Here is a 13085-nt window from a genome sequence, read left to right as displayed (position 1 = left end):
TTGTTTTATTTTTTCACTCACAAATAATATACACAATGTGTCAAAACAGGAGTGTGAAATGTGTGGCACAACCCTGCAAGGGGAGGCAATTCAAAATGTAACTTGCTGGTTGGTCTGTCCATCTTCTTGCTGCTTTGGTCCCAAACTAATTCTCTCTGAAACTACCTGCTGGATTGCCATCAATTTCTGTGCACCTAAATAAATCCAATGGAATGGCCCCTACTGATTTAGGTGATTCAATTCCTCTAGTGCCACCACAAGGCCAGAATTTCCAATTGCATACATGATAGCACATTCTAATGGCAGATTTCCATAAAACTCGCTGAGCGCATGCATGCTCTGTGGAAGATGGCCCCTTCTGATGTTGACCACCACACCTACGTCAACCAAAATTGACCACCACACCTATGCCAACCATAGGTCAAAAGGTTTTGACTATTTTAATTATTTTAATTAAAGGTTTAATTACCAATCCCATTGATTTACTTTAATAACTGTCTTCTACACTGAGCCATCCCAAACTAGCAAAGTGTGTGATCCAAAATACTTGGACTTTGTGTGTGGCATTACAAGTTACAACACAGTTTGTTTGTGTTTACTGTTTGTACACATGCATGTGTGTGCTTCCTTCGAGGTGGCTCTGAAGCTGGCGAAACATGTCTCCTGATCCAACAAAATGTCATTATTGGAGACAACACATCTATTCAGTTCTATACTTAGTTCCTCCCGTTCCTATTGGAACATTGGGCGACGGGACCCCTGCATTTGCTCCGGTCCCGGTCTTGGTCCGGTCCCGTCTTCCTCCGTGCCTCCCTCTCTTCCTCTTTCCACCTTCTGGCATCCAGTCCATTGCCACAGTTCAGTTCTATATACTGTATATATACAGAGTATATTACTGTTCCTATTATTTTAGTAGAATTAATCGTGCCATTTTGAGTATCCAACATCTATAACGATGAATAGATCGGTATACCGTTTCCACATATTTACAACATGGAAATGTTTAAGGGCCAAACTGGGACTCATGCAGCATGAGTTAGTATGAGTGTGTGTCCATCTCTCTCAACAGATCCTTTATCTTAATAGTGCATTCTCAACATATGTACCCACCAGCCCTTTATTAAGGTTTTTTTTCACTGACAGCCGATCCACAATCCCACTTGGTAACAACACCCAATTGCCAAACGGATAGTGAATGCTCCTATCCTTAATTGCAAGCTTATATCCAAAATGATTGCCCCAACTCTGCATAATGTAAGAGACAACCTGAAATACCTGAAAAAGACCACCACACCTTGGTGGGAATCAAGAAAAGACTAGTAGGAAGGCCCTGGAGGAACTCAACCCAAGACATCTAAACTGTAGTGTAGTCTGTAGCAGCATACAAGTGTGACAAATCTCTGACTCTGGAACAAGAACCAACCGTTGAAAATGCAGTTGCTTTACACCAGGGGTAGAATACCACAAATTTACCACTTTATAATCAAATGGCAAGTAAATTAGAAAACACTTTTATGGGTAGTTTATTACTGTACACCTGCTCATGGGTCAACATACATATATTACATCTCTCTCACACACAGACATTCAAAATACTCTACAGGTTATATAAAAAGGACTGACTCATTCATTGGGCAGGGTCCAGTCATGGACTGAGATCTACTATGGACAGTTGCATCCATGTCCACATAACTGTACGTGCACGCTCCCACACACAAACAACTGACACATGTCTGCATATGGCCTTATGCCCGTTGTATACTTTGTCGTACGGGTCCTGTTTAGATGGGCTATTTTCAGCGTGACACATCGCACGACAAAGTACACGTCATTATTAGTGACCAGACCTCTAGAAACAGGGAAAAGGAGGCCACCCAGCGGAGATCAGGGCAATAGGCTTAATTTATATTTCATCACCCGATGAAAATAACAGATCTTTTCAAGCTAACAATTTGACGCATGTGTCTACACTTTCGTGCAGTTTAAATTAGGCTTTACAGTTTGCCATGTAGATTAAAGTGAAGTCTGAGCTTCGTGATAAGAAATACATTTTCCAAGCTACAGAAGAAGACTGGAACCATTGTGTACTCTTAAAGACGACGATGGTTCTTTTTGTTTGGACATGTTTTTGGACAGTTTATAACGGGTTACTTACATATGCCATAATTCAATAGATTCAGCCAATGCTACATCTTTATTCTGTTTAATCCCCTGAGTGTGACCAATAGAATCACCAGAGACCTGTCATGAACCTAGTGGCTCATTGCTCAAATTCACTAATGTGAATTTTCACCCTGGCCTGGTCCATGACCAATCCATTTAAGAATCCCTACCAAAAAGGTGTCGACTTAAAAACCAAAAATCTACATGGCCATCTTTTCCTGTTCCCTTTCATGCTCATGAACTCTTAAGGCATGTACAAAGCAAAATCCAGACTGTTATTTTAACTATTTTAACCGAGTGTTTTTACACTCAAATTTAAATGAACACTGAAAGTGTCCCTTTCGGTGGTGCATTGTGCACTTTCACATGCTTTCACTCCTAAGGCATATCTGATATTAGCTGATGAAAACAAGGAGTGAACAGTGATCAAGTTAGTCACCACAAAGATATGAAGGTGAGTGTTTGGGCACATCTTAGTACTTTCTCACAACATTAGACATCCATGTTTAACCACTTATACCCCGCTTAGTTGACCGGATTCCCAAGGGCTTTATACTCTCGTACTTTACACTAAACATCTTCACAGAAATAGCCAATCAACAAGTTTGTAGATGTGATATATTTGCCAAATGTTAACCCCAGAAGAGCAGCTAGGGGTAAAGTGGTTAAAACACACACACGCGCACACACACACGGTCAGTAGACTAGAGGCCATGTGACGATTGAAGTAAACAAAATTATCAAATGTTTGTGTGCTTTTGTGTTAACACAGAACCACAGTGCATCAGAGCCCATATAGAACAGCCATAGCATACCATATTAAAAAATAATCTAGGCCTATCTCATAAATCCACATTATGACACGTGAGTGCGCGCACACGATTAGAACAAAAGTATCAAGATCAGTTATGGCAAAGTAATAGTTTAAAGACAGAACCCTGCTTTATAGGGCTAATAATAGTTCTATATATTTGATTTGTCTATTTTTGCTATTCCTTTGTACTCTCTCTCACTCACACTCACACACACACCAAACAGGTAAACAAAACTAAAGATACAAAAAGTGAAGGAAACATTTTGCTCTGGATCACCAATGGGCTTGTCTCCCGCTTCAATGTTTCACTGCCACTTAGCAGCAATTGCTAAGCAGCAAGAGAGTTCCAGTCCATCAAATTGGACACGGATAACGCTGAAATGACATTGTTCCAGGTACAGGTGTTATCAGAGGTCCGTACATCCTATGGAGAGCACAGTCTGCGTGAGTACAGTGTCATTGTCTCTGGGTTGTGATGCACATTCAAAATCGTGCAGAATTATGGGAGGGGTGGTGGGGGATTGTTAACAATTGATGCCAACAAAAGCGACATTGAGTATCGTTGTGGTCTTTTCTCTAAGCTGCTATAATAAGGCTATTCAATTTGCTACAACAGGTTGTTTCAGATGGAGGTTCCATATACGTTTCGGTTTGTTTTTGAGTTCCACAGAATAACCCAGAACACCAAACCGTTCCGATAGCACTGGGGTGTATTTTTTTGCAAGTGTAATTGTCTGCATGACGTATGTAGTATATGAACATGTTAAAAAAGATATATCATATTCAGATTGTGCCTTTCACTTAGATAAGGGAAGGTGGGGAGGCCAAAAGAATTCCAGTTGTAGCGAACAAAAACCAAGCGAGGAGTCCAAAAATCTCCAGTTCCCAGTTTCATCATGCTGCTCAAGGCTGGATCTCCTTCGACAACCCACAGGCTGGTGTCCATCAACATGGCTTGAGGGTGTCGGAGCATTTGAGCTCCTCCAAGACATCAAGGTTAGAAGATCAATGCACTCCATAAAAGTATATACTGACTTTGTAAACATGTATATAGAATGTGAGGGTAGGGGAGTGGGCCAGGAAAAATGTAGAAAGGATGGTACCCTGTAAACATAAAATGGTGGTGTATTTCAAGGGTGGTTGGACAGTTTCCGAGGACCGCAACAGTCGCAGCGTTTCTGTGACAGAACCGGGGAGCATAGTCGAGCTGCAGCGCGACTAGTCTGGTCTGAAGATGGGGATCTTGGGTAGGAATTCTATTAGGATCACCTGTAGGTGAAAAGAGGAGGTAGAGATTAATGTCAAGCTGATCACTGACCAAAGAAGACGGTGAACATGCTGGCCTGACTAGACACCCATCATGATTTCAGATACTCACGTATTCCATCATGTTGTTAGTTTCACACTTCCGTTTGCTCAGTCTCCAATGCAAACACAACTGAGAGAGAGAAATAGAAAGTAGCAGCATTCAGAAAAACAGTTCCTCCTACATGTTTCATATGCACATGCACATTATGCATGTCTCGTACACAACATTCACCTTGTGGTAGAGTCTGCTGTTCTCCCACTCAAGAAGCTTCTCCATGGATCTCCGTGTCTACGTTGATCAAAGAGAGTAAGAAGGGCATGAGATGGCATTCCCTTTACAAAATACCTGAATAATAGGTTTGGTTGCTTTTAGGGCAGTGTTAACCCTAGAACACTAAACATCATTTTTGTCACACCATCACTAAACTCGAGTACAATTTATCCAATGTAATATATTCCATAAAAAATACTAAAAAAGAATAATGGAGCTGGCAACTTCTCCTTTGGTCCACCCTTTCCTGGGACATTTGAGAATGGTCCAGTGAGAGAAAGAAATGTGGGTGTATGGGATTAACTAAACAGCCTGTAGAAAAAAAACAGGAATGTGGGCAGGGAAACAAACCTACCTTCTATGATGTCAGCAACATACATATATAACAGAAATATAATATTCCGGGTGAAAATCACGCAGGTTTAGTGTTCTAGGGTTAAAGGTACTGATACAGCAAGAAAGAAGAAAGTGTGTGAGTTTGTGTCTAACCCTCTTGCTGAGGCAGATGACAGGCCACAGGCTGAAGCCCAACGTGCAGCAGCAGCAAAGGCAGCCACATAATAGCCAGCGCACATTCACTGGTAGTGTCTTCTTCAGGCAACCATTCACACGGTTGATGCTGGCCTTAAACTCCTCTGGGGCCACCTGAGAAAAGACAGAAATGGTCCCACCGACACTCAATTTATTTTCATACCACCTGATTATTACCGTAGCTTCACGATGTGATTTTACTGAAAGACGACAAATTATATAATTGAATTATCACGCACTAACAAGGCTTTAAAGGTGGCAAGATGGCAGTAGTAGGATACTGACCTTCCCTGTGAGTGCTGAAGGAAACTCAGATTCAAATTTGTTGCTGAGTCCAAACCTGTCAGTGTAAGGGTCAAAATGTTACAAATGAACTCTAAAATCAGAAAATCATGCAAGCCATTCTCTCGTTCTAATCTAAATGGTCTAAGAGCCACGTTGGGGTGCCAACACACAGGAGATTTGTATAATGCTAGAGTGGATCATCAAGCTTACTTTCAAACTGGGAATCAGTCTTAATTATGCATTCATAATTAAGTCTTTAAGTATTAAATCAGAATATTTGTCTTTATTCACTTTTCTACTGCATTTCCATTTGTACTGTAAAATATCTCACTGCCCACTTTTCAGTCCTGGTTTATTGGTGTAGAAATTAATGAGTTTCAGTTGGTGATAAAATAATCCAGTGGTTTTCAACCCTTTTCATATCAAGGGCTTAGGTTAAATTCTTTGCTGTTTTGGGGGAAAGGCAGAACAGCAGCACCTAATAAGAGTGGCTTGACGTTTAAGTATGCAAAACGTGGGTAACCTGCCTTGACAAGAACTGAACGCTGATTATTTCACAAGCCAATACCCAGCCCCATTATTAGCCAGATTATCTACTGTTCAGCGAAATGATGTTAACTCCAATACAATGTGGCTGCTAGCTTCTCCATGGGGCTTCACGTTCAACTACCGTAGGTGGCTAGCCGAGTAGCCAGGAGCTAGAATATAAACTATACAACAAAGGAAGGATCCATCAGTGAGGTCACACCAGAGAGAGCCAGAATCGGGGTATTGGGGGGTTGGGGCCTTTGAAATGGAAACGCGTCGGAACCGTTCTTCTCATCGTGTGATTATTATTAGAAACATTACTTTTTCCAGCTGAAGATACGCATGTTTTGTCGAGTCCATCTATGAAGAATAAATATGTATGTAAATGTTCAGTTTAGCACACACTTCCGCTTGTGTGCGTCGTCGTCAAAGACCCATCCTTGGTATGTTTATGGTTGCGGCCACATAGCCTGAAGCTAGGTCACCACCAGTGTGTGTGTGTGTTCCCCATAAACGTTAAAACATCGATGTCAACTTAATCAAAACACGGCGGATGGATCGTCGTTTTCCCATACTACTCACACAGTGACGTGGCCCGAGCCCCGGACCACCACCGGGTCGGGAGCGTACTTGAGGAGCTGCTCCTCCGCGGCCCTGTCCTCGTCCTCCTCCTCCTCCTCCTCTTCGTAGATCTCGTCAAAGTCCTCCATCATCGCACGACTCGGCCTGGCGGTGCTGCTAGTCGCGCTGCCCGGAAGAAGACGAGGAGGCGCCGCCGGGAGAGACACGATGATGCCGACGGTAAAATAAACAAACAATAATATAACAATGATAATCGAACCTCTCGATGAGAACAGAAAACACAACACGGGGAGGGAAAGAAAGACGCCGACCAACCAACCCCCGTTCACATCGTTGTGTTCAGAAGAGACCACTGACTGACTCCACAGCAAAACATCAACATCCGCCGCAGTTCCCACGCCACGCCGGAAAAGGGGGGGTGGGGGGGTCAAGGTGATGACGTCACGGACGTATTTTTGTGTGCGCTTTAATTTATATTTTAATTTCATAATTGTTAGTTAGAAGAAGTTAGTATTGCTTTTTAGTGCGAACTAAGTTAGTTCGCAAACCTTGCTGAACTTCACCCACTTCAATTGGAATTGGAACAGTCTCCCATTATTACACCGGCCATTTACAAAAATAAGTTTAAAAAAGTTTTAATTTTTTTATTTTATTTATCTGTCATTGTTATATGTATTGCTGTTGTTGTTTAGTTTTTTTAATGCAAAAAGTTGCACAGCGTCGTGAGGTCGTGAGACGAGAGCTTGTAGATCGGTGCGGGACACCGTCGTACGAAGGAGCACAGACCTATCAGCAGTGTTGCCATGTCCGCTTATTATAAGCAACGTTTTGGGCTTGTCTCCTAATGTTTTAAACCAGTGTTTAATAATGTCAAGGCAAATGAATATATATTTTTCGGACGTGCATCTGAAAACATTTTATGCCAGACCACCATCCAAGACTAAAGTTTATAAAATATCCCACTTTTTTTTTTTTTATGTCTTAAAGATTTTCTAGATAGGCTATTTTCAAATAGTCTGTCTATGTATTTTTGTAGGTAGCCATGTACTAGGACTAAAAGGGCGAAGGGCTCACTTCTTTGGGGCTTCTTTATATTAGTCCGGCAGCCGAGGTGGGAAATGTGGTATATAGTCATTTTTATCTGCCTAAGATATTGTCTATACTATAGGAGTGTATTTTGTGCAAAACTAATACTTGGAATGGATTCAGAATCATGAAAACCTGACATGTCACATGCTACTTAAAAGTTTGACATTTTTGCCTGCCATAGTATTAGTATGTTATTGGTAGGGTCACAAGACCCCTATAAAAAATTGCCCAATACTGACAGCCAGTCAGCAAGTGGATTCATGAATGTATTCAGGCCAATAAAAAAAAGACTATATACAATATACCAAATTTCCCACTCCCACTATATTGAGTTGTGCTTTCATGTGAAATGTACCCATTCTGCAAACTAATACTTAAATCAATCAATCTGTAAACGAAGTCCACACCCACAACACCAGAGGGAGTGCAACAAACCATGTACAACCCAGATTCGGCACAAACAAGGGACTAAATTATTTTCGCTCCTATGCCACCAAAATGTGGAACGCCCTACCAACAGTCATTAAGACATGTGAATCCCTTGACTCCTTCAAAACCGCTCTCAAAGGGCTGCAATTCGAAACTGGCCTCTGTAAAATCTGAATCCCCCCTTTTCCCCTCACTGTATATGTATCCTTTCCCTTTTTGCTTCCTATATGATGAATTCCTGTTCTGTTCTTTAACTACATAGAAGTGTCTATTTGTATGTCTCTAAATGTTTTGATGAATTGAACAATGTGGACCCTGTTGTAAACAAGTGTAATGCTTAATTGGGTCGTCCACTCACAGTTAACAGTCTTTGTATTGAGTTTGTGCTTAAAATGTACTGTAATTCTACAAACTGTTAATAAATATTTCAATCAATCAATCAATCTGTTTTTATAGACCCGTTTCTTGTTTCTCTCGCAAAACCTGGCAACAGCACCGCTAGGTAGAACAATCTTCCGGCTTAGTTCCTTAGTTCCGGCTTGAGTTCCGGCTAGAGTTCCGACTTTGTTCCTTTCTGGTAGCGATACTTCCTGAAGAAACAACACAGCGCAGTTTGAATTTTCATGAAACATGTTCTTGAAGGATCTGCTCAGAGACGCGACTCCTAAGTTCACCGTCGGGATTCTAACGGCGGTCTTCTTGTCGTGTACTTTGTCTGGTCTCAAGGCCACACTTCTAACCGACGCGGTCTTCAGCCTGGGTGCCGGTGCTTTTCGAGATGCTCAGGTGCACACCCTGTTCACTTACCCTTTCCACCACAGAACCGCTGCCCAGCTGCTGCTGTGCGTCGCCGTTTTCGTGGTCCTCTGTGGCAGTTTCGAAAAGAGCGTCGGCACCGTCCGCTTTCTGTTCCTGTTCCTGCTGCTGTCAACGGCCACAGGCTTGTGCTACGCTTTGATGGATCTAATACAGTCTGAGGGCAGCGGCACAAACTGCGTCGAAGGATTGGTCCCCATCACCCTGGCTCTCGTGGCTGTAACCACAATGCACACACGCATGGCTAAAAGTTTCCTCTGTGGAGTCAGTTTTCCCACCATTGCTCTCCCGTGGGTGTTCCTCATCTTGACAACCATCTTCATCCCACACGCCGTGCTCCCTTGCAACGTTGTTGCAATTGTGATCGGATGGATGTACGGCAAGGGATGGTTCAGCTTTGTGGACATGTCTGAGGCCAAGGCCTGTGCGCTGGAGAAGAAGCTGCCTTTCAGGTTGCTGAGGAACATTAGTGGCTCTCTGTACATCCCTGCTTCCACAGAAGAGCGAAGGAAAACGAAGACCCTCCTTCCAGTCATCAATCCAACCCCTGGCTCTTACCCAGTCCAAGCCTATGCGCCAATGTCCAGCATCCAAGCTACTGAGACCACTTCCAAGACATATGAAGGATGGCCACAGTTGGCCAATGACATGTATAGTCCAGCTGCTTCTCCTCTCAGTCCTCACGGACACAGTCTGGAGCATGGCCATGGACACAGCTGCAGCCACAGCCATAGTCATGGTCACAGTCACACTAGTCATCACCAGATATAGATCTATGTCTTTTTTTGCTCAACAGCAGGGAGGCATGAGGACGAGGTTATTCAACAATGTATGCAGGTCATTCTTTGCATTTGTTTTCTGCACAAACCTCTCTAGAGACACTGTAACTTTGCTTACTCTGCTTTTGGCAAATAGGCTGGCTAGTTATCTTTGCTTACATCGATGTAAGAAGAAATGCAAATATGACTGTCTTTAAAATTGTCTTATATATATATATATATATATAACTTAAGGTATATTTTTATGTTTCTACAAAAAAACAAGTTTTATATAACTGGTTCTAACTGTTGTTGAAAATGACACCATTGCCAATAAGCTGACTAGTGCATTCCACCTACATTGTTTTTCTTTTAATGAAATTCACATTGGCCATTCACGGTCTCTGTTCAGTGCAGTGAAAAATACAAGAGTAGTCCTCAAGCATTTCAGTTTATTTCACTCACACAAATATATTCATCCAGAACATTACACACACACATTTGTCATGTTATTTGTGACTAACTGGAGTCAGATCATATTGTAGTTATTACATCTATTGCTCGAATGTACATTCATTCCTCCCAGGAGTCTCCATAGACGTTCTTCTTGCCTAGTGAGAAGGGGAGAGAAAAAGTCATGACAATCCTGACAATTAATTGAATGTCAGGTTCCATTCAATGAAACATTTGAGTGCTTTTTAACTGATAAGCCCCAAAGGCAGCCATATGGTGACAAGTTATTTTTGATGCGGCAGCTCACCTTCGTTCTTAGGCAGAGACCTGTCGTTCTCCCTCTCGGGGGGACTTTTGAGCAGTGTCTCAGCCTTTTGGGTGAGTGTGACCTCATAGTTCTCTCTGTTCTTCGTCCTTAAATCCTCATAGAGTATCACCTTCTTCCTGGGCTCATCATCGTCCTCCATGTATGACTGGACTGAAGGGGAAAGAGAGGTTACTCAGGTTAGTTTGGGTTGGTAAAAGAGCTTGGGTCCATAGAGATGGATGGAAGTTTAAACATTGGTATGCAGAGTAGAGATACATTATTTGGCAATACAATTTAGGAAAAAGGTTCTATATTCAATTAATCAATTTCCCCAACATTTACTTTTCAGTAGTATTCAGTTCAAATCAACGGATTAGTACTTCCATTTTATTATCATAATATGCCAAACCTCACACAAAAACAAACTGCCATAATGTAAACGTAGGATCACAATAACAATGTTTTAATCATGTTCACGTGTGTGTGTGGATTGCCATGAAACTTGCTGAGTGTAGAAATGCCCTTTCGACAGTTTCGTATATATTTAGGATTTATAAATTCAAGAATTGTCATATCCATTATGCAGTTAATCAACAGAACATTTACTGGAATGGTTAAACCACTTTAGCCTGGCTCCAGCCCTGAATCGCTACCGTAAAAAAAGTCAAAGAACGAAAATTCTGACTGTCAGGCTAAAGCCACTTAAAACTTTGTATGCATTTATATGAATACAGGTGCAGTTCATTATCACTTTACCTGGAGGGTTGATGTCATCTGCTCTCCCTGGTTGTAGAAGTGGCTCATCACTGTATCCGTAGTCTCTTCTTTGATGTGAGATCTGGCTTGAGGATTCTGCAGGAGGCTGGAACATGCCATCAAATGACGGTGCGTTCGGGTCACTCATCTCTGTCTGGACACCCTGGGGACTGAGAGAACAGCATAGCAACAAATAGTTTAATGGTTGATAGAATAGAAAGAATGTTTGTGTAAATTATGGGGAGAGCACATGATACATTTGTTTGATATTAAAACATCATTTTTCCCCCTGAAACGTTGGGATTCATTTGTCTTAACCTGCTGCATCCTAATGTGTAATGTTCAAGATTCCCTCTGATATTATTTAAAACATGAACAATATTGACGTGAAGCTGGTTTTGGTGCTACTGACTGTTGTAGAGGTAGTGCTGATCTTTTTCTCAAGACTTCTCCCAGTGGTGAGTTCTCCAGCCTCTTGAACTTTTCCTGGCATACCTTCATGTAAGACAACTTCCCAGCCAGGTAGCCACAGAATCCTGCAACTGCAAAGACAACCAGACACACATGCTTTGTAAGAATAAATAAATAAAATAATAATTACAAACGCTTAATAAAATGGTACTATACAGAAACATCAAATGAGCTCACATGCAACTTTGGGTAGAGATCCAAACCTTGGAGATGCAGCCAGAGTTCCTATATATAGAATAAATGGAAAATGTTATTGACAAAGTACATTTGCACATAATGGGAATTTGTCATCTGCAGGTGTGAGGGCATCATATTGGCATACACAGTACAGAGTGGCACTGTGGGAGTATGTTCTTTTTGCGTTTTATAGGCTACATATGGTGTATATGGCAGCCTCCATATCTTAACTTATTAAGTCAGAGGTTTTTGCAAACATCAAATGAAGTTATAGGAGAAAGGGACTAGTTAGTATCTATGGTGTGGCATTACCTCGAGCAATTAGGCCTTGAGTGATGGCCATGCTCACTACTGAGAACGGCACCGCTGAAAAAGAGGGAACAGAAAATAATGGACAGCATGCTTTGGGAACTAAATTTTTAGCATGGATAATCATTCATCAGAATGACATGAGTGTACTCTTTGTGCATGTGCATGTGTAATTAAACTTACACCTGTACATAAAGCTTTCCTGCATGCATTCCTTGATGACCCTTTTCTCGTCTTCAGTGGGAACATAATCCACATCCATTGGCCCCTTTGTAGAGGCAGACACAGTGACACACACACACACACACACACACACACACACACACACACACACACACACACAGAGACGAAGAGAGTTGTAGTTTTATTTGTACTCTGGCAAAGTGAGATGAAAAGAAACCACTTAAGCCCTACTAAAAATAGCCTATCTACACAAGCAAGGTCATTATTGTTGAATGAATGGCATGTCCAAAATAGGTAGGTTGAAAGTGGTTACATACATCACTTGCAGGCTAGCTTAAAAAATTACAGGATTTGCACCACATCCTTAAACAGAATTAATGTCAGCTGTTGTAGCTAACCTAGCAGTAATATCTACTGCACGTCAGCTACATTACATTATAGCTAGTAGTAACGTTAGTAGTACAGTTGTATTAACCTGTGCTGCGCGCTGCCTCTCATCGGAATGACCGGTTGATGACATGTTGAAATCAATGTCGGTGACAATCTGTCAATTTTCACAGCATGTGAATAATCAAAGTGCAAGCAGACAGTGGGTTTGCCTTCATAGATGCAGGCACAATGTCACCACATTACACCAGAAACTGACATGACCCGGAAGCTAAATGGTAAAACGAGAAGGTTTGCGGGATTATAAAAAAATAGCCCTGAAACATGAAGTAACTGCACCCTGTTTTTGGCGCTCGTTACATTTACAACGTTTCCGTATATATAAACATTCGGAATTCAAATGTTAAGTACTCACAATTTGTCCCACGGGTGTTAGTTAGTTGCAGCACCAGCGATTAGAATTGCTGC

At 41.7% G+C, this 13085-nt stretch overlaps 3 protein-coding genes across 3 annotated transcripts; 1 reads left to right on the top strand and 2 right to left on the bottom strand.

The window, feature by feature from the left end:
* Positions 1-1511: 1511 nt before the first annotated feature.
* chic2 (cysteine-rich hydrophobic domain 2) lies at positions 1512-6872 on the bottom strand. The gene is made up of 6 exons (XM_083765874.1): positions 6483-6872; positions 5373-5427; positions 5046-5201; positions 4518-4574; positions 4356-4415; positions 1512-4246 (listed from the first exon to the last, which is right to left on the bottom strand). The coding sequence occupies exons 1-6, from the start codon at positions 6611-6613 to the stop codon at positions 4196-4198; spliced, it is 510 nt and encodes a 169-aa protein (XP_083622000.1). The 5' UTR covers positions 6614-6872; the 3' UTR covers positions 1512-4195.
* A 1696-nt stretch (positions 6873-8568) lies between these two features.
* rhbdd2 (rhomboid domain containing 2) lies at positions 8569-9870 on the top strand. Its single transcript, XM_083764965.1, has one exon. The coding sequence runs from the start codon at positions 8631-8633 to the stop codon at positions 9585-9587; it is 957 nt and encodes a 318-aa protein (XP_083621091.1). The 5' UTR covers positions 8569-8630; the 3' UTR covers positions 9588-9870.
* A 116-nt stretch (positions 9871-9986) lies between these two features.
* LOC310858721 (OCIA domain-containing protein 1) lies at positions 9987-12870 on the bottom strand. The gene is made up of 8 exons (XM_083764967.1): positions 12706-12870; positions 12231-12315; positions 12051-12104; positions 11739-11786; positions 11503-11632; positions 11091-11260; positions 10335-10505; positions 9987-10185 (listed from the first exon to the last, which is right to left on the bottom strand). Exons 1-8 carry the CDS (start codon positions 12748-12750, stop codon positions 10148-10150), a joined length of 741 nt encoding a protein of 246 aa, XP_083621093.1. The 5' UTR covers positions 12751-12870; the 3' UTR covers positions 9987-10147.
* Between the last annotated feature and the right edge of the window lie 215 nt (positions 12871-13085).

Source organism: Protomyctophum parallelum, assembly GCF_964188405.1.
Source record: "Protomyctophum parallelum genome assembly, chromosome: 5".
NCBI classification, from domain to species: domain Eukaryota; kingdom Metazoa; phylum Chordata; class Actinopteri; order Myctophiformes; family Myctophidae; genus Protomyctophum; species Protomyctophum parallelum.
This window is presented reverse-complemented; position numbering and strand designations above follow the sequence as displayed.